Source organism: Capra hircus, chromosome 18, assembly GCF_001704415.2.
Source record: "Capra hircus breed San Clemente chromosome 18, ASM170441v1, whole genome shotgun sequence".
Taxonomy (NCBI): domain Eukaryota; kingdom Metazoa; phylum Chordata; class Mammalia; order Artiodactyla; family Bovidae; genus Capra; species Capra hircus.
Window position 1 is genome coordinate 67,168,701 of NC_030825.1, and position 20,733 is coordinate 67,189,433.

The 20,733-nt window shown below is 52.1% G+C and overlaps 1 protein-coding gene across 3 annotated transcripts; it reads right to left on the reverse strand.

Annotated features, from left to right (window-relative positions):
- Positions 255–5,293, reverse strand: ZBTB45 (zinc finger and BTB domain containing 45). 3 transcript variants are annotated; one of them, XM_018063537.1, is made up of 3 exons: positions 5,036–5,293; positions 1,623–2,892; positions 255–1,018 (listed from the first exon to the last, which is right to left on the reverse strand). In XM_018063537.1, the coding sequence occupies exons 2-3, from the start codon at positions 2,890–2,892 to the stop codon at positions 762–764; spliced, it is 1,527 nt and encodes a 508-aa protein (XP_017919026.1). In that variant the 5' UTR covers positions 5,036–5,293; the 3' UTR covers positions 255–761. The 3 variants fall into 3 exon arrangements, with proteins under 3 accessions (XP_017919026.1, XP_017919024.1, XP_017919025.1); XM_018063535.1 differs by lacking the exon at positions 5,036–5,293 and adding an exon at positions 4,708–4,989; XM_018063536.1 differs by lacking the exon at positions 5,036–5,293 and adding an exon at positions 4,708–4,870 and having other exon boundaries at positions 1,623–2,950.

Below are 20,733 nucleotides of genomic sequence, written 5' to 3' on the forward strand. Positions count from 1 at the left end.
GGGTGGGGGTGAGGAGGGGTGGGGTGGGTTGTGGCTTCCAGGCCCTTGTCAGAGAGGGCTGCCCCCTCCCACAAGAGCGAGGGTTCTAGGGAGCCAGGCGTCTCCTAAAAGAGAACAGAGGCACGAGACGGCAAAGTGGCCCATCCTGCCGTGCGCAGCCCAAGGGAGCGCTGCCCAGCGGGACGCTACCCAGGCGCACTGCACCCCAACACCCACGGCGGTCACAGACGGTGAGGCACACATGGGCCGCGGCATATGCTTCTGGGTTTGGACCCCACGGCCCACAGTCCTTTATTACAGAGCAGGGCTCCCAAGGCCGGGCCTCAGTCCGTGGCGATGCCCTAGGCGCCAGATGAGGGAGGGGTGGCTCGGGTCGGGGCGCTGGGGACCTCGTAGCCTGGCACAGGGTCAGAGGAGCAGCCCCCGCCTCACTCCCGAGTCGGAGCCATGAGTCCTGGGCCCGGCGCCCTGGCCGAGCCCTAGGTCAGCCTGGAGATTATCCTGTTCTCGGAGGCGGTGGAGTCCCTGACCACCCCCAGCCGGCCGCCACCGGAGGGCCGAGTACGCAGGAGGGGAGGAACGAAGCAGGCGGGGCTGGGGAACAGGGTGGGCAGGAGCAGGGCCTGTGCTCGGGGACAGCGCGGGCCGGCGGCGGGAAAGCGGCCAAGAGGACGCGACAGGTGTGATATCGGCTGTGGACGCGGCAGCCAGCGGAGCGGCGAGGCCAACCCCACGGGGCGCGGCCAGGCCCCAGGCCCGCATCAGGGCGCAGGGTGCGCGGCCAGGTGGCGCTCCAGCAGCGCGCGGTGCGAGAAGACCTTGCCGCAGGCGGGGCAGGGCGCGCGCTCCGGCCGGTGGGTGCGCATGTGCACGTTCAACGAGCTTTTCTGCGTGAAGCGCTTGGCGCAGACGGCGCACTGGAAGGCGCGCACGCCAGTGTGCGTGACCATGTGCTTGAGCAGGTAGTCGCGCAGCGAGAAGGATCTCCAGCACACGGCGCACTGGTGGGGCTTCTCCCCTGCGGGCGACAGGGCGGGAAGCGAGCTCAGGTCAGCTGGGAATGGGCTTCGGGGCGCTGTGCCGGACCACGACTCCCCTCCGCACTCAGACGTGTCATTAAACCCGGAATCCCCCCCCCCCGCCCCCGGCAGGGACGCCCCTCTTCCAGATCCTAACGGTGACACCAGGATCATTACCTGTCAGTGACTCACGACTCCAACAGGTAGCTCCTAGCAGGGAAGCCCGTAGGTCTGGGACATCATTGCCCATCGAGGCTGACCACTCAGGTCTACCCCCACCTCCAGGGACGAGACCTCCCCGCTCAAACTTCCTGGTGTCGGGCCCAGGGCCGGGCTGCCCCTCCTCCATCCCTGCCGCGCCCAGAGAGCCTTCTGAACTCTGGTCACTGGCCGCCGTTCAGGCCCAGCGGCCTCACACTGGGAAAGACCCAGGTATACGTGCCCCTCCCTGCTGGCCTGCACAGAGCCCCCGAGGTTACAGAGCAGGCCGCCCCATCACCCGAATCCGAGAGGGGAACCAGGCTGTGATGACCCTTGGGTCATCGACAGTTCACGAAAGGCCTAGCTCCAAATCGAGGGGCCCAGAGACCCACCCCGGCTCACCCGAGTGGATGAACATGTGCTTGGTGTAGTTTTTTCGAGAGCTGAACGTCTTGTGGCAGTGGCTGCACTCGTAGGCGGGCGGCTCGGCACCCGGGGCGCGCGCGGGAGTGGTCGAGGGGGCCGCGGGGGGCGCGGCCGCTGGGGCCGGGGCCTCTCCTAGTGGCGCGCTGGGCGCTGCATCCGGCTGCAGCGCTGGGTAGAAGGCGGGCGGGGGCGCGGGGGCCGGCCCCGAGGGCGCGGGAGGGGGTTGCGCCGGCGGCCCGGGGGCCCCCAGGTGGAAGGGGAAAAGCGCCACGGGCGGCCCGGGGGTCTTCACGCCAGGTGGGCGGGGCCCCGACAGGACGCAATCGGGAGGGGCAGGGGTCTCGGCCGGACAACCTTCGGGGGCGGCCTGATCGCCCTCTTGCCAGGCGGAGACGTAGCCGTCGGGGAACACGTCCTCGGCGGCCGAGGTTCCCCGGAGGAAGTCCCTGCCGGGCCCGCTGTAATCCGAGAGGCCGGCGGGCACGGATGGCTCCTCCCGCGTGCCGTCCGCCGCGGCGGGCAGGAAGCCCGCGGCGCAGTCGGGGAAGGCGGGGGGCGCCTGGATCTCCCCGGGGCCTCCGTCCTCGCCGTCGGTCTCGTCGTCGGCCTCGTCGTCGTCGTCGTCCACGCCGTCGTCCGCGGTCAGCGCGGGCTCGGAGGCCGCGCCCTCCGCCTTGGCGGGCGCGGGGGGCGCGGGCAGCTGCAGGCGCGCCGGCTGGCGCTGCTTGCGCGGGTGCGCGGCGCCGGGGGGGCCCGGGGGCCGCGCCGCCAGCAGGTGCCGCAAGCGGTGGCGCAGCTGCGCGGGCGCCAGCGGCGGCGGCACGGGCGCGAGCGGGGGCGCGGGGGCGCCCGGCGCGGGCGCGCGGGCGCGGGCGATGATCTGCGTGCACTCGTCTATGACCGTCTGGATGCGCAGCACCGACGCGGCGGTGAGCACCTGCAGCGCCTCGCCCTGCGCCACCACCAGCGAGCCGCTGTAGAGGAACTCGACGAGCTGGCGCACCGTCTGCGCGGGCACCACCGGCGGCACGCGGATCTCCGAGTGGCCGAGCAGCAGCTTGTCCTGGAAGAAGGGCGAGCCGGCGGCCAGCACGCAGCGGTGGGCACGCAGCGAGGCCTCTCGGATGCGGACCGTCACGTCACAGAAGTGCCCGCCCAGTCGCTGCCCGTTGAGGGTCTCGAGCAGGGACCGCGAGAAGTTCTGCAGGTGGATGTGGTGCACCGCCTCCGCCGCTGCCGCCGCCATCTGCGCGGGACGGGCGGTGTGAGCTGGGGGACCTCCCCTGGATCTGCACCGGACAGGGCTGTGTGGAGGGGGTCAGCCATCCCTTCAGCGGGCCGGGGGCCGCACACCCCCAGGCATCAGGAGTTCCAGCCCTCTCCAGTGCCCCGGCCCCTCCAACTCCTGGCTCCCGACCCAGCAGGACACCGCCCCACCCCCCCCCCCAACCCCAGCCTCCAGCGCACCACTGGGAGAGGGCTGGGGACACCAAAGCTTTTCGGTCCTCCCGGGCGTGCTTACTGCCAGAGTGGGAAGACCCAGGGCCCACCTGCCCTATTTTGCCCTTCTGACTCCCTCTTCCACTAACTCCCATCCATGGCCTCCCCCACCTTCTCCTCCAATAGGGTGGAGAAGAGGGCAGGAGCCCCTATATAGAACACCCTTCCCCACCCTGCCAGCTAAGACTCCCACCACTAGGGACTTCTTTTCCATCTCCTCTTGGCAGGCCCTCAACCTTGGAGCATCCGAGATGCTTGCAGACCCACACCCAGAGGTCTGCTGCCTCAGAACCTGGTTATATCGAGTGTATGTGCAGGTCTTCGATGGGGTGGGGCTGGCATGAATGGCCTCTGGGTCTAAGGGTGCTCATAGTCACAAAGAGTTGAGAGGAGGTTGGGCATTAGCTTGGCAGGTGTCCTGAGTGTGCACTAAGTGGATTCAGTCGTGTCTGACTCTGCGACCCCATGGACTGCAGCCCACCAGGCTCCTCTATCCATGGGAAGATTCTCCAGGCAAGAATACTGGAGTGGGTTGCCATGTCCTCCTCCAGGGGATCTTCCCAGCCCAGGGATGAAACCCGGGTCTCTTATGTCTCCTGCATTGGCAGGCAGGTTCTTTACCACTGGCGCCACCTGGGAAGCCTGGCAGGTGCTGCCGGAAGGGAGGAAAATACATGGCCTCTGGCTGAGGCAAGCACGTCTAGTGGGAGACATGTCTTGCAGCCTGTGCTTCCTGGAATCTTGATGTGACCTTTGGGGCACCCATGAGACCCAGGGTGTGGGTGTGGCACCGAGAGGGGCCTGTGGACTGCCCAGAGCTGTGTGATTGGTTGGATGCAGGTGGAGTAGCAGAGACATCGGGTTCAGCATGGCTGAGCAATATGCATACTTCTTGTCCAACGATAGCCTGGAAATCCCAGCACTGCCCACCCTCAGGCACCGAAAAGGGGAAGGGATTCTCAGGGATCTCTGGGAATCTGAGAAGCTCAGCTACTTCACCGTCAAACAGGCAGCATGCTTGCTGGGCCTCAGTTTTCCCTTCATCAAACGTATGAGAAACCCTGAGACGGGCCCACTCTGCACCAGAAATCCTCGAAATCCTCGAAATCCTCGGAGCCTGCTGGGGTCTCAGACTCATCCCCTCTAGCTCCTTACGTCCAAATCGACTTTCCTTTGCTGGGGGCCGTTCATGCCCGTATCTGACCCCTCAGACCACTTTGCACACCTCCACCAGGTTCCCCCACCTCCCGGTCTATTCCCCACCCGACAGCCAGAGGGAGCCTGTTGAGATCTATTAAGAACAGATCGGGACCCTCCTTAGCTCTGGGATCTCCGTGGCAATTCCTTACGCAGGCCAAGTCTACACGTGCCGTTACCTCTGCCGCAAGCACCCTGCACTGGGTTTATTCGTCCGCACCTAAAGGACTTCCAGCCTGTGCCCGGGCGACGCGGGCAAAAGCCCGCGCCCCAGTCCGTTGGGGCTGGCCCTTCCTTTTCCGCCCCGCGCCCCGGCAGGCTCCGATCTCTGCAGGTGCAGCGGAGCCTCGGAACAAAGGCCCACCTTGAGCCGCGGCTCCCAGGCATCCTCGCCGTCGCCCCTTGACCCATGCCGTGCCCTCTGCTCCGAGCACCCTCTTGAGTTTCCTGCGCCATGCTTCGCGCCCCCCCGACCCCAGCAACCCGGTCTCCGATCGGCTCCGGCTGCGCCCGCCCCGGCCCTGGCCGACCCAGGTTCCCGCCTCCGCGCCCCGGCCCGCGACATGCCCCCGTCCTGCAGCGCCCCCTCACGTCTGCGACGAGCGCGCCAAGCCCAGCGCGGGCGCCCCTCCCCTGGCACGCCCCGGCCTCCCCGCCGGCCCTGCGGCAGGGGGATGCTCGCCTGACCCCACCTCCGGCTCCTCCTCAGGCACCAGGCCGGGCGGTGGCCGCCTCCAGCTCACCACCTCCGAGGCCGCACTTCCGGGCCACGACGCCGGCGGAACCGAAGTCCGCAGCTGCCGCGACGCGGCGAACCACTCGGTCAGAGCACGTTTCCGGCGTTTCCATGGAGACTAGTCGCCGCCGCCAGGTCGCACTTCCGGCCAAAGTCGCAGGGGGCCCGGGTAACTGCGCAGTTTCGCCCCAGCTACGGGGCGGGGGCGGGGCCTGCGTTGTCAATCTATAGGCCACGCCCCTCGCATGTGCTGTCGGGCGGGAGAAGGTGAGGTGGGGTGAGGCGGGGTGAGGCGGGTTGAGAGCGGGAGGGCGGTGGACTCCCAAGCCCGGGGCGGGTCCCGGCAGGTCAAAACCCCTCATGTAGATGAGGACACCCCAGGCCTCCACCTATGTGGGTCTGGGGGATGCGAGTGGAATGTGGGAACAGACGGGCACCACCTTGTCCTGGCCCAGGGAGACGGTGAGGCACCCGGACTCGATACCCCTACAGGAGGCGCACCTGCCCCAGGGAGGGGTGTGAGGAGGGAATGTTCAGAGTGCTTTCAGCAGGCCGCACTCCGCGCCAACGCTCAGAGAATGCAGGCGGTAGAGGCGATGAGACGGGTTTTGCGTCTAGCTGGGAGGTGGTGAGCAGTCAGAATCCAAAGAGGCACTTTAGAGCCCAGAATCTGTGGGAAGAACTTTCCGGGCAGAGAAACATCCTGGACCCTCTAGGACCTGACAGCCAGGCCCACTGGATGTTGACCGGCCGGGCCTTAGGCTCTACTTATGTGGGCTGAAGGAAGAGGGAGGGGATGCCTAGACCACAGTGGACCCCATGCTTTGTGCAGCAGGTTCGGAGTCCAGAGTGGAAGGGGCTGACTTCTCAGCTCCAGTTTGAGAATAAGGTCAGAGGCCCTGCCTCCTGCCTTAGGCAGCTACTGAGCGGCTGTGTTCAAAGGAGGGAAGGGAGCATTCCGTGGCCCAGGCCCCAAGGAAGCTGATTAAAATCCCAGTCTCATGGCCTCATTGTCCTTGTTAAGAATCTGAGTCCTTCAACAGTGGCCTGCCCAACTCCCTGGATCTCTTCTGTCCAACCTCTCGCCCCTGGTTTTTATCACTGATCATGCTTCACTGGCTTCACAGGCCCCTTGCTGTGCCCACCTCGACCTGTGAGGCCAGGGGCTCACCTATGTCCTGTGTCTTGACAGCTGTTGCCACTGCAACCTAAACAGGAGTGGAACTGCCAAAGCTGCCCTGGACTGGCCTCATTCGACAGGATTTGGGGGCATTAACTGAGAATTCTAATAGTTCATAGTACATAGCAGCTATAATTAAGGTTACTAATCAGCTGACTAGATAAGGAGATAGTCCTGGATTGTTTGGATGGGCCCTAGGGAATCATAAGTGTTCTTTGTTGTTGTTCAGTGGCTAAGTTGTGACTCTTTATGACCCCATGGACTGTAGCATGCCAGGCTTCCCTGTCCTTCACTGTCTCCTAGAGCTTGTGCAAACTCATGTCCATCCAGTCGGTGATGTCATTCAACCATCTCATCCTCTGTCATCCCCTTCTCCTCCTGCCTTCAATCTTTCCGGGCATCTGAGTCCTTTCCAGTGAGTTCGCTCTTTGCATCAGGTGGCCAAAGTATTGGAGCTTCAACTTCAGCATCAGTCCTTTCAGTAAATATTCAGGGTTGATTTCCTTTGGGACTGTCAGCGAGTGTATGTTCCTCGATTCCTTGTCTTGTCTCGTCACAACAAAGATTTGGAGTGATGGACGTTAAAGCCCCCTCTGCGTGTCACAGCTCCCAGGTCTTGGATAGACCGTGTTATAGCTCTCAGGTCTTGAATGGACCATGTTATAGCTCTTAGACAAACCAGCGTTGCAGCTCAGTGTTACAGCTCTATTTTATTTAGAAGATAACAGGAAAATCCATCTTCGAGGCATGAGGGCACGTCGATCTAAAGACACGACGAGAAGAGCGCCCCAGTGCACGGGAGAGAGAGAGAGCTGGCTTTGGCTCTTTTATTTATATGTTTTTCGCTCCCTGGGCCTGTCCTATGTAAATTGGGCCAGCCAGGAGTGTTGTTTGTTTTACTTGAGGTCCTCACTCTGGTCCTGGGACCTTCTTTTGTTTAATTTTCGCGGGCTTTTCCCTTCCTTGTCTTGTAGCCACCGCCATTTTGGACTCCTTTTCCCTGTTCTACCTACCCACTCCAGTGTTCTTGCCTGGAGAATCCCAGGGACGGGGGAGCCTGGTGGGCTGCCGTCTGTGGGGTCGCACAGAGTCAGACCGAGTCAGACACGACTGAAGCGACCTAGCAGCAGCAGCAGCAGGATTGACTGGTTGGATCTCCTTGCAGTCCAAGAGACTCTCAAGAGTCTTCTCCAGCACCACCATTCAAAATCATCAATTCTTTGGCACTCAGCCTTGTTTACGGAGAAAATTTCACATCCATACATGAATACCGGAAAAACGAAAGCTTCGACTGTACAGACCTTTGTGAGCAAAGTGAGTTATCTGCTTTTTAACACGCTGTCTCGGTTTGTCATAGTTTGTCGTAAGGGTCCTTAAAGGTAGAAGAATGCTTGAAGTAGAAGGGCTCCAAGGGTTTGAAGGCAGAGGGATGCGTGGTGGGGAACGCGTGGGTGGCGGCAGTGGACTCTGGAAGCTCGGAAGAGCCCTGGGAGACAGCCAGCAAGAGAAGAGCTTCTTGGAGCTGGCTTTTCCAGCCGCGTGACTGAGCTGGGAAGCAGGCTCTTCCCCCACCCCACACACTTACACAGTGTTTGTTTTCAGTTCAGTTCAGTCACTCAGTCGTGTCCGACTCTTTGCGACCCCATGAATCGCAGCACGCCAGGCCTCCCTGTCCATCACCAACTCCTGGAGTTTACTCAGACTCGCGTCCATCGAGTCCGTGATGCCATCCAGCCATCTCATCCTTGGTCGTTTTTGTTTTACTTGATGTTAACTATTTTTTGACTGTGCCACATGCCTTGTGGGATCCTAGCTCCCCGGCGAGGGATGAAACCAATGTCCCCCACCGTGAGAGCACAGAGCCCTAACCACTTGGCATCCAGGGACGTTGGCACAGTTTGTGGTAGGAGTCAGAAGCCTCAGCCCCTCCTCCCAGCTCACTCAGGGTCCCCAATCTCCCTCCATCTTCTTGCTATGGCAGCCACCATCCAAGGGGAAGCCCAGTGTTCAGGTCTCCAAGCCCAGCCCTATCCTGGTGGACATGGGCTGTGCCAGGTGTGGGATTTCACACGCTTACAAAGTAATGCTCAAAATTCTCCAAGCAAGGCTTCAACGATACGTGAACCATGAACTTCCAGATGTTCAAGCTGGGTTTAGAAATGGCAAAGGAACCAGAGGTCAAATTGCCAACATCCACTGGAGCATCAGGAAAGCAGGAGAGTTCCAGAAAAACATCTGCTTTATGGACTATGTCAAAGCCTTTGACTATATGGATCACAACAAACTGGAAAATTCTGAAAGAGATGGGAATACCAGACCACCTGACCTGCCTCTTGGGAAACCTATATGCAGGTCAGAAAGCAATAGTTAGAACTGAACATGGAACAACAGACTGGTTCCATATTGGGAAAGGAGTACATCAAGGCTGTATATTGTCACCCTGCTTATTTAACTTATATGCAGAGTACATCATGTAACATGCCAGGCTGGATGAAGCACAAGCTGGAATCAAGATTGCCAGGAGAAATATCAACAACCTCGGATATGCAGATGACACCACCCTTATGGCAGAAAGCGAAGAAGAACTCAAGAGCCTCTTGATGAAAGTGAAAGAGGAGAGTGAAAAAGTTGGCTTAAAACTCAACATTCAGAAAACTAAGATCATGGCATCCGGTCCCATCACTTCATGGGAAATAGATGGGGAAACAATGGAAACAGTGAGAGACTTTATTTTCTTGGACTCCAAAGTCACTGCAGATGGTGACTGCAGCCATGAAATGAAAAGATGGTTGCTTTTTGGAAGAAAAGCTATGACCAACCTAGACAGCATATTAAAAAACAAAAACATTACTTTGCCAACAAAGGTCCATCTAGTCAAAGCTATGGTTTTCCCAGTAGTCATGTACAGATGTGAGAGTTGGACTATAAAGAAAGCTGAGCACCGAAGATTGGGACTTGAACCCATGATCTTTTAATTAGAATCACTTACCAGGTGTCTGGACTTTCTGAGGCTCAGGTTCTTTGTGTCTCATGACAGGAAAAATTCAGTGGGAGACAAGGAGGTAGGTAAGAAGTGGATTTATTCAGAGAAAAACACGCTCCATAGAGTGTGGGCCATGGCAGAGGGTGAGTGCAGCCTTGAAATGTACGTGGTTAGCTTTTATGGGCTGGGTAATTTTATAGGCTAATGAGTAGGAGGATTATTCCAACTATTTTGGGGAAGGGCAGAGATTTCCAGGAATTGTCAGTTCAGTTGCTCAGTTGTGTCCAATTCTTTGTGACCCCATGGACTGCAGCACACCAGGCCTCCCTGTCCATCACCAACACCTGGAGTTTACTCAAACTCGTGTCCAGGGAGTTGGTGGTATCATCCAAACATCTCGTCCTCTGCCTTCTCCTCCTGCCTTCAATCTTTCCCAGCATCAGGATCTTTTCCAATGAGTCAGTTCTTCTCATCAGGTGGCCAAACTTTTGGAGTTTCACTTCAGCATCAGTCCTTCCAATGAATATTCAGGACTGATTTCCTTTAGGATAGACTGGTTGGATCTCCTTGCAGTCCAAGGGACTCTTAGGAGTCTTCTCCAACACCACAGTTCAAAAGCATCGATTCTTAAGCACTCAGCTTTCTTTATAGTCCAACTCTCACATCCGGGTGGTCTTTGACCGATCATTCTAGTTCAGAGTCTTTCCTGGTGGTGCACGCATTGCTCAGCCAAGATGGATGCTAGCGAGAGGGATTCTGGGAAGTGGACGGACACGCAGTGTCTCCTTTAGCCCTTTCCCAAACTCTTCCAGTTGGTGGCGGCTTATTAATTCCGTATTCCTTATCAGGATCTCCTGTCATAAAACAGCTCATGCAGATAGTTACTACGGTGCCTGGCCAGGGTGGGCGGCTTCAGTCGGTGTGCTTCCCCTGACCCTAACCCTTGGCAACCACAGGTCTGTCCTCTGTGTCTGTGTATCTGTTTGTATTCATAGATAGGTTCATTGTGTCCTGTTTTAGCTTCCACATATAAATGATATCATATGGTATTTGTCTTTCTTTGGTTTACTTCACTCATTATGATAAGTCCTAGGGCCACCCATGTTGCTGCAAATGGTATTATTCCATTCCTTTTTTATGGTCAAGTAACATTCCATTGTATGTATGTATCACATCTTCTTTAGCCATTTATCTGTCAATAGCCACTTAGATTGTTTCCATGTCTCAGCTATTGTAAATAGTGCTTCTGTGGCCTCTAGAGTGCTTGTATCTGTTTTTTTTTGTTGTTTGTTTTTTGGCTGTGTGGCATGTGGGATCAAACCTTGCCCCCTGCAGTGGAAGCGTGGAATCTTAACCACTGGACAACCAGAAGTACCTGCGTATGTCTTTTTGATTTATGGTTTTGTTCAGATATATTCCCAGGAGTGAGACTGCTGGATCATATGGCAACTCTGTTTTTAGTTTTTTATGGGACCTCCATACTGTTCTCCATAGTGGCTGCACCAACTTGCATTTCCACCGACAGTGTAGGAGGGTTTCTTTTTCTCCTTGCCCTCTCCAGCGTTTATTATTTGCAGACTTTCTCATGATGGCCATTCTGCCGCTGTGAGGTGATGCCTCACTGGTTTTCATTTGCGGTTCTCTATAATTAGCCATGTTGGGCATCTTCCTGTGCCTGCTGGCCATCTGTATGTCTTTTGTTAATTGTTTTAACTTTAGGATTCCTCTTTTAAAAACGAGGATGATTTCCTTGCTGCCTGACTTCGGAAGCTTCCTTACTCCTTAGTGTGTCTCCTCCACATCCCCACGTCACTGTTTGTCCACAAACAGCCCTGAAGGCTGGCTTGTCCCTGCCTGGGACCCACTCAGGATTGCTTAGGTCCTTTGTTCCCTACTGACCTGGAAGCCTCACCTCTTCTTTTGAAATAAAGGTGATTCACATAACACAAAAATTAACCATTTTAGAGTGAACAATTCAGTGGATTTTTAATATAGTTTCAGTGTTGCATAATCACACCTCCATTTAATTCCAGAATATTTTCCTCCAATAGCTCTCTGTTTTCCCCTCTCTCCAGCCCCTGGCAATGAATAATCTCTGCTGTATGTTTCTGTAATTTGCATATTCTGGATATTTCACGTAAATGACATTATATTATATGTTATCTTTTGTATCTGATTTTTTTCACTTAGCATAATGTTTTCAAGGTTCATGTTTGCTGGAGCACATACTAGTGCCTTATTGTTCCTTTTTATGGTTACGACTCCATTGTATGAAAATACCACGTTTATCTATCCATTCATCAGTCGGTGGACTTTTGGGTTGTTTCCACCTTTGACCATTGTGAACCATGCTGCTGTGAACAGTGCTCTACTGGGATTTGTTTGAACACTGTTTTCAGTTCCTTTGGATGCATACGTATTTAAATGCTGGATCAAAGTGGTAAGTCGAACTTTAGCCATTTGAAGAAATGCCAAATTTTTTTCCAGGATGACTATACTACTTTACATTCCCACCAGCAAGGTAGGAGGGTTCCAATTTCTCCATATCCCTGCCAGTATGGTTATTTTCATAGAAAGAAATGTTTGTTTTATTCATTATTTATTTGGCAGCACTGGGTGTTAGTTGGGGCATGTGGGATCTAATTCCCTGACCAGATGTTGAACCCAGGCTCCGTGCATTGGGAATTCGGAGTGTTAGCCACTGGCCTACCAGGGAAGTCCTTATTTTAATTGTTTTTTTAAACCCTCCCAAGTGGGTGTGAATCAGTATCTCGCCACGGTCTGACTCGTGTTTCTCTAATGACTAATGATGTTGAATGTCTTTTTATGTGCTTATTCTCCCAGCCCATTTGTATATCTTCTTTGGACCTTCTCTCCTTTTTCAACAGTTGTACTGAAGTATAATTTATATGCCAGAAAGTACACCCATAGCAGATATACTTCATATAGTGCAGCCATTGCCACAATGCAGTTTTGTAACGTTTCTCTCTACCTAGAAGGTTCTTGCGTGGGAATTCCCTGGCAGGCCAGTGATTAAGACACCCTACTTCCACTGCAGGGTCATGGGTTCAGTCCCTGGTCAGGGAACTAAGATCAGCATGCCTCACTGTGCAGCTAAAAAAAAGTAGAAAACAGGAGAAACTTCCTTTGTGCAGTCTGTGTCCATTTCTGCTCCAGCCCCAGCTAGTCGCTGCTCTGGCATCTGGCTGGAGGTTTACAGCCCCCTCAATGAGGACGGGTGGGGGACAGTGGGTCCTAGCTTCTGGCAGGACCTGCCCCATCCAGATGGCCTCTCTCACTGCCTCCAACATCCCCTTCAGCTCCCATGGATGGAAAATGTGATCTAAAGACTTGCTGGGCTTCGGGCCAAATGTTGCTGGCTGGAACCAGCTGGCGGAGATGAGCGCCATCACGTCCCGTGCAGGTTCTGCTGCTGCTGCTCCTAAGGGGGCGCAGTGGCGGCCGGCTCCTCTCAGTCAAGTCCCCACCGCCGTTCACCTTGCAGTGTATATGGCATGTGTTCGGGCCTGCTCCAGACTCATTACCGCCTGGGAAATGATGTTTTCTGAATTTCAGCATTTAATTATCTCATCAAGGACTGGGACCATGTGTTGCCCTGAAACACAGTTTCCTTTAGGAAGACAGCATCAGTCTGCATTCTCAGTGAGGAGATGCTGTAGAAGGAGCACCATATGGTGGCAGATGGCCCTATTTTTCTGACTCTTTAAAAAAAATTTTAAGCTGTAACATTTTCAGAAAGACTTTTATTCGCTTTACACAACAGTAAAAATTATATATTACACACATTGTTGTTATAGTTGCTAAGTCGTGTCCGATTCTTTGTGACCCCCATGGACTGTAGCTGACCAGGCTCCTCTGTCCATGGGATTCTTCAGGCAAGAATAATGGACTGGGTTGCCATTTTCTTCTCCAGGTGACTCTTCTTTTTGAGAACACTTGGGCTTCTCTGGTAGCTCAGCTGGTAAAGAATCTGCTTGCAATGCAGGAGACCCTGGTTCGATTCCTGGGTTCTGGAAGATCTGCTGAAGAAGGGATGGGCTACCCACTCCAGTGTTCTTGGGCTTCCCTTGTGGCTCAGTTGGTAAAGAATCCACCTGCAATGTGGGAGACTTGGGCTCGATCCCTGTGTTTGGAAGATCCCCTGGAGAAGGGAACGGCTGCCCACTCCAGTATTCTGGCCTGTGGAATTCCATGGACCGTCTAGTCCATGGGGTCGAAAAGAGACGTGACTGAGTGACTTTCACTTAACTGTGGATAGGCTGGATTCATTTTGTGTCAGCAGTGACAGTGGTTGGTTTTTTTGATGCAGGAGCCCTATCATTAGGCTTGGCTTCTGTGTCGTCTTAACAGGTTCCAGTCATCCTCTGGGCACTGACTGGTGTAACAGGGTGCTCCACGCATGCTCTTCCACTGCAGGGGCACAGATTCCATCCTTGGTTGGGGAACTAAGTTACCTCATGTCCCGTGGCACGGCCAAATAATAGAGAAAAATAAACAAATACACATAACCAAGTGCTCCAAGCTCACCTGGAGCTTTCCCTGAAATCCTTTGTCCCAGGACCCCTGGTTCCTAACTGCAGAGAAAGAGCTAAAGCTCTGGGCTCTGGATATCTCCTATCCTTTCCCTCCCTGCCCTCCCCGGGGGCCAGAGATTCCCCAGGACTGTGGGAGCTTGGACGACATGGTCTGCGTGTTGGGATCGGTTTTCCCATCTGTGAAATGGGGGCTGCAGTAGGCAGAAGGGTGGCCCCAAAGATCTATATGACGTAATCCTCGGAAACCTCATCAGGAAAGACGATCTTGGCAATTGTGATTAGGGACCTGGGATTGGGGAAATTATTTTCAGTTATTTGGGTGGACTCTGAATGTTAATTCACATACACTTTTACGAGAATGAGGCAGAGGGAAGTTTGTCATCTGTCTTAGTCGGTTCTAGGTACAAAAACAAAATAGTGATACTATAGACCAAGGCCAGAAATTTGTTTCTCACAATTCTGGAGACTGAGAAATTGAAGAACAAGATGCCCACAAGGTAGATTTCATTCTGAGGCCCCTTCTCTTGGCTTGGAGAAGGCTGCTGTATGGCTTTATGGTCACATGACCTCTTCACTGTGATCACAGCAAGCTGTCTGGTCTTTCCCCCCACTTAAAAAAAAAAAATTATTTTTGGCCACTCCTTGTGGCTTGCAAGATCTCAGTGCCCTGACCAAGAAATGAACTGGGACCACGGCAGTGGAAGCCCAGAATTCTAACCACCAGGACACCAGGGAACTCCCTGGTGTGTCTTCTTAACTGGACACTTAATAGGATGGTGGTCCATAACATTGTACAGAAGGCAGTGACCAAAACCATCCCTAAAAAATATATGCAAGAAGTTAAAGTTGTTGTCTGAAGAGGCTTTACAAATAGCTGAGAAAAGAAGGGAAGCGAAAAGCAAGGGAGACAGGGAAAGATATACCCAAATGAATGCAGAGTTCCAGAGAATAGCAAGGGAGATAAGAAAGCCTTCTTAAGTGAATAACAATACAAAGAAATAGAGGAAAACAATAGAATGGTAAAGACTAAAGATCTCTTCAGGAAAACTGGAGATAATCAAGGGAACATTTCATGCAAGGATGGGCACGATAAAGGGCAGAAATGGTATGGACCTAACAAGCAGAAGAGAAAAAGGAGAGGTGGCAAGATAACAGAACTATCTGAAAAAGATGTCAATGACACAGAAAACCATGATGGTGTGGTCACTCGCTTAGAGCCAGACATCCTGGAGTGTGAAGTCAAGTGGGCCTTAGGAAGAAGTACTACAAACAAAGCTAATGGAGGTGATGGAATTCCAGCTGAGCTATTTCAAATCCTAAAAGATGATGCTGTTGAAGTGCTTCGTTCAACATGTCAGCAAATTTGGGAAACTCAGCAGTGGCTATAGAGCTAGAAAAGGTCAGTTTTCATTCCATTCCCAAAGAAGAGCAATGCCAAAGAATGTTCAAACTACTGCATAACTGCGCTTATTTCAAATGCTCACAAGGTAATGCTCAAAATCCTTCAAGCTAGGTTTCAGCAGTACGTGAATCTAGAACTTCCCGATGTACAAACTGGGTTTGGAAAAGGTAGAGGAACCAGAGATCAAATTGCCAACATTCGTTGGATCATTGAGAAAGAGAGTTCCAGAAAAATACCTGCTTCATTGACTATGCTAAAGCCTTTGACTGTGTGGATCACAACAAACTGTGGAAAATTCTTAAAACGATGGGACTATCAGACCACTTTACCTGTATCCTGAGAAACGTGTGCAGGTCAAGTAGTAACAGTAAGAGCCAGACATGGAACAATAGGCTTTCCATATTGGGAAAGGAGTATGACAAGGCTATATATTGTCACCCTGCTTATTTAACTTATATGCAGAGTATATCATGCGAAATACCAGGCTGGATGAATTACAAGCTGGAATCAAGATTGCTGGGACAAATATCAACAACTTCAGGTATGGAGATGATATTTGGAATGACAGACTAGAGCTCAAGCAGACAGATCCTTTATTAAACAGGCAGCAGGTAGTACCCTTCTGAGACATGGGAGCTGACTGACGATGAAGGGCTGACCATGATCCTTTTGTTGTTCAGTTGCTAAGTCAGGTCTAACTCTTTGCGATCCCATGAACTGTAGCACGCCAGGCTTCCCTGTCCTTCACCATCTCTGGGAGTTTGCTCAAACTCATGTCCCTTGAGTCAGTGATGTTATGTAACCAGCTCATCTTCTGTTGTGCCCTTCTGCCCTCAGTCTTTCCCAGCATCAAGGTCTTTTCCAGCATGGCTCTTTGCATGAGGTGGCCAAAGTATTGGAGCTTCAGTTTCAGCCTCAAGTCCTTCCAATGAATATTCAGGATTGATTTCCTTTAGAATTGCCTGGTTTGATCTTGCAGTCCAAGGGATTCTCAAGAGTCTTCTCCAGCACCATAATTCAAAACATTAGTTCTTCATAGCTCAGCCTTCTTTATGGTCCAACACCTGTACATGACTACTGGGAAAACCGGGAAAACCACAGCTTTGCCAATATGGACCTTTGTCAGCAAAGTGTTGTCTCTGCTTTTAATAAGCTGTCTAGGTTTGTCATGAGCTTCCCTGGACTTCAGTTGGAAAAGGATTCATCTGTAATGCAGGAGACCCCGGTTGGATTCCCGGGTCGGGAAGATCCCCTGGAGAAGAGGTAGACTACCCACTTCAGTATTCTTGGGCTTCCCTGGTGGCTTAGACCGGAAAGAATCTGCCTGCAGTACGGGAGACCTGGGTTCAATCCCTGGGTTGGGAGGATCCCCTGGAAGAGGGCATGGCAACCCACTCCAGTGCTCTTGCCTGAAGAATCCCCGTGGACAGAGGAGACTGGAGGGCCACGTGCTGTCTCAGAGTTGGACATGACTGAGCGGCTAATACTTTTACACTTCATTTTCAGGTTTGTCATAGCTTTTCTTCCAAGAAGCAATTGTCTTTTAATTTCATGGCTGCAGTCACCATCCACAATGATTTGGGGGCCCAAGAGAAAAAAAACTTGATTCTGCCTTTCTCCTTTTTATATCCCTCGTCTCCTCTTCTTGGTTCTGCCCTGTGCGAAAATGCAAAGAGGCCTATGCTCAACGCCAATCAGGGAAGGGGGTGTGTCTGGGCTCATGCAAAATAGAGCTTTTTACATATTCATATAGGTGGGAGTGGACTGAGCATTTGCAGGCTCTATTGCACGTCTTTCCCATAATTCAGTCTGTTATAATCCTATGTATGTATGTGTAGAATATTTATGAGCCCTTAATAGCTGCCTAAGGTTACTTGAGGACACAGCTGTGCATCAAGGGTGCTTTTGCCAGAGTGGGAGAAACCTCTGTGGTTAGTTTGTATCCACTCACTGTGTGCTGATGGTGCCTGTGCAGGAGCTGGAAAAGCCTGTGTTTTGTTTGTTTTTTCTTGTTATTTATTTTTATTTAATCTTTTTGGTTAAAGTTTCTTTAAAAAATTAAAAAAAAATTTACTTTATAATATTGTATTGGTTTTGCCATACATGTGGTTATTTTTGTAACATATCTGTGAGATCTCCTGGGTGTGTTTGGGATGGGGTTTAGAGATCAGCTTGCATGGTTTTTGGCTAGGCCACTCCTGGTTGCTGATGCCTAACTCAGACTTTATTTTTTTTGGGCTCCAAAATCACTGCAGATGGTGACTGCAGCCATGAAATTAAAAGACGCTTACTCCTTGGAAGAAAAGTTATGACCAACCTAGACAGCATATTGAAAAGCAGAGACATTACTTTGCCAACAAAGGTCCCTCTAGTCAAGGCTGTGGTTTTTCCTGTGGTCATGTATGGATGTGCGAGTTGGACTGTGAAGAAGGCTGAGCACCAAAGAATTGATGCTTTTGAACTGTGGTGTTGGAGAAGACTCTTGAGAGTCCCTTGGACTGCAAGGAGATCCAACCAGTCCATTCTGAAGGAGATCAACCCTGGGATTTCTTTGGAAGGAATGATGCTGAAGCTGAAACTCTAGTACTTTGGCCACCTCATGCGAAGAGTTGACTCATTGGAAAAGACTCTGATGCTGGGAGGGATTGGGGGCAGGAGAAGGGGACGACAGAGGATGAGATGGCTGGATGGCATCACGGACTCGATGGATGTGAGTCTGAGTGAACTCCGGGAGTTGGTGATGGACAGGGAGGCCTGGCGTGCTGCAATTCATGGGGTCGCAAAGAGTCGGACACGACTGAGCGACTGAACTGAACTGAACTGAACTTCCTACATAACAATACAGTGATACAGCTCTTAATGGCATAAAGTGAAGAGGAACTTAAAAGCCTCTTGATGAGGGTGAAAGAGGAGAATGACAAGCAGGCTTGAAACTCAACATTCAAAAAACTAAGATCATGGCATCCAGTCCCATCACTTCATGACAAATAGAAGGGGAAAAACTGGAAACAGTGACTTTATTTTCTTGGGCTCCAAAATCACTGCAGATGAAATGAAAAAACCCTTGCTCCTTGGGGGAAAAGCTATGACAAAGCTAGACAACGAGAGATTTGGACCATAAAGAAGGCTGAATGCCAAAGAATTGGTGCTTTGAAATTCTAGGGTGGGGGAAGACTTGAGAATCCCTTGGACTGCCAGGAGATCAAACCAGCCAATTCTCAAGGAAATCAACCCTGAATATTCACTGGAAGGACCAATGCTGAAACTGAAGCTCCCATACTTTGGCCACCTGATTGTAAGAGCCAACTCACTGGAAAAGACCCTTCTGTATTTTGCTATTAGTCCTGGTTACCAAGGATGCTCACTGTACATGTGATGTGTATGCTTTTCTCTACATATCATAAGGCTCCATGAAAAGGTTTAAAAGTTCACAGAAACAGAAAACAGATCAGTTGTTGCCACTGGCTAGTTGAAGCAGAAATGGAAAGTGAGTGCCGAGGGATTCAGAGTTTCCTTTTGGGGTGATGAAACTGTTCTGGAATTAGATGAATTGGTGATTGTACAGCATTGTGAATGTATGAAATGGCATTGATTTCCCACTTCAAAACAGATAAATTGATGGGTGTGATATGTGAATTTTAACACAGTTTTTTTTTTTTTTTTTTTTTAAAAAAAAAAGGTTTAAAAAGTAATAGAAGGAGCTTCCCTGGTGGCTCTGTGGTAAAGAATCCGCCTGCCAATGCAGAAGACACTGGTTCGATCCCTGGTCCTGGATGATCCCACATTCTATGAAGCAACTAAGCCTGTGTGCCACAGTTATTGAGACGGTGCTCCGCAATAAAAGTCACAGCAATGAGAAGCCGAGCGCCGCAACGGGAGAGTAGTCCCTGCTTGCTGCAACTAGAAAAACTCCCACACAGCAATGAAGACTCAGTACAGCCAAAAATAAATAGATAATTTTTAGAGTAATAGACCTCAAATCTCAGTACAGCCAAAAATAAATAGATAATTTTTAGAGTAATAGACCTCAAATCTCATCTTGTAGCCTACAGAACTGGCAACATCTTCAAGCATTTGTCCTTTTACTCACTGAGTGCCCTCTGTGTAGCAGGCCCCAGGTGAGATGCAGCAGACAGGGCAGTGACGTAAACAGTTTGGGGCTCATGTCTTTGTGATTCTCTCATGTTGAAACGTGAAAGAAGAGGAGTCAGAGAGGTGGGAGAACGTTTTGGGTAGAAGGAAAAGCAAGTGCAATGGCTATGAGGTGGGAGCAAATGGGTCAGCCTGTGTGGTTGGAGCTGAGTGTTGAGATCAGAGGTCGGAAGGGACAGACTCATCAAAGTCTGATTGTTATATGCGTGGTAAAATACATAAAATTGCCATTTCGACTCTTTATGTATATGATTCAGTGGCATAAAGTATACTGATGATGTGCAACTATCACAACTGTCTTGTTCCCAAATGAAACCTGTGAAGATGGAGAAAGAGATCGGAGTGATCCTGCTACAAGACTTCCCCAGGAAGTGGCTTTGGGGGTAATACCCGAAGGTTGGAGGTTGAGTCCTGTGCAAGCATGGAGTTTGGGAAGTGAAGAGGCAGTAAAGGATGGCTGTCTGCAGGCAGGTATGCTGTCTGCAAAGCCAGAATCTAGACAATTTCTAGTGGTCCAGGATTGGAAAGGGTGAGATGCTGTAGAGGGTGGCAAGGAACACAGGGGTTAAGGGTATAAGGTGACACCAGCTTACTGGGGAGTAAGATCATGCCCTGCCATACTCCTCTGGACAGGCTGGCTCCTTAGGGAGGACTCAGAGGCAGGTTCTGGCCTGGCCTTGCCCTCCTGCAAGCCCACTTGTCTCCACCATCACGCTTCCCCGAGTTTGTCTGAGCCTGATTTCCATTCGAACCTGCCTCCACCGATGCTATTCTGAAAGAACTGCGGGAGTCTAGTGAAGGGACAGTAACGGGGGGAACCGGAGGACCCAACCTGTCCAGCAACTTCTAGGCACTTCCCACCTCTCCAGTCACTGCTCCCTCAGTGCATGCCTGCCTGCCTCAGGGCCTGTGCACTTGCTTCTGCCTGAACTGTTCTGAGCTGTTGGAGAAGACTCTTGAGAGTCCCTTGGACTGCAAGGAGATCCAACCAGTCCATCCTAAAGATCAGTCCTGGGTGTTCATTGGAAGGACTGATGTTGAAGCTGAGACTCCAATACTTTGGCCACCTGATGCGAAGAGCTGACTCATTTGAGAAGACCCTGATGCTGGGAAAGATTGAGGGCAGGAGAAGGGGATGACAGAGGATGAGATGGTTGGATGGCATCACCAGCTCAGTGGACGTGAGTTTGGGTGAACTGCGGGAGTTGGTGATGGACAGGGAGGCCTGGTGTGCTGCGTTTCATGGGGCCGAACAGGAGTCAGAAACGACTGAGTCTGAACTGTTCTTCCCCCAGCTGTTAGGGCCAGGCCTGAGTCCCACACTCTTGACCATCACCTACTTATTTGGACTGTTGGGCTAGGATAGGTATGGCTCATCCCT

What these genes read in the sequence shown, in the direction of transcription:
- ZBTB45 (XM_018063535.1), bottom strand. Translation starts at nt 4,908, where the DNA reads ATGTCGCGGGCCGGGGCGCGGAGGCGGGAACCTGGGTCGGCCAGGGCC. An exon ending in CCTGGGAGCCGCGGCTCAAG is followed by an intron (nt 2,893 to 4,707) that starts GTGGGCCTTTGT and finishes CGTCCCGCGCAG; the next exon opens with ATGGCGGCGGCAGCGGCGGA. An exon ending in GCACATGTTCATCCACTCGG is followed by an intron (nt 1,019 to 1,622) that starts GTGAGCCGGGGT and finishes TGTCGCCCGCAG; the next exon opens with GGGAGAAGCCCCACCAGTGC.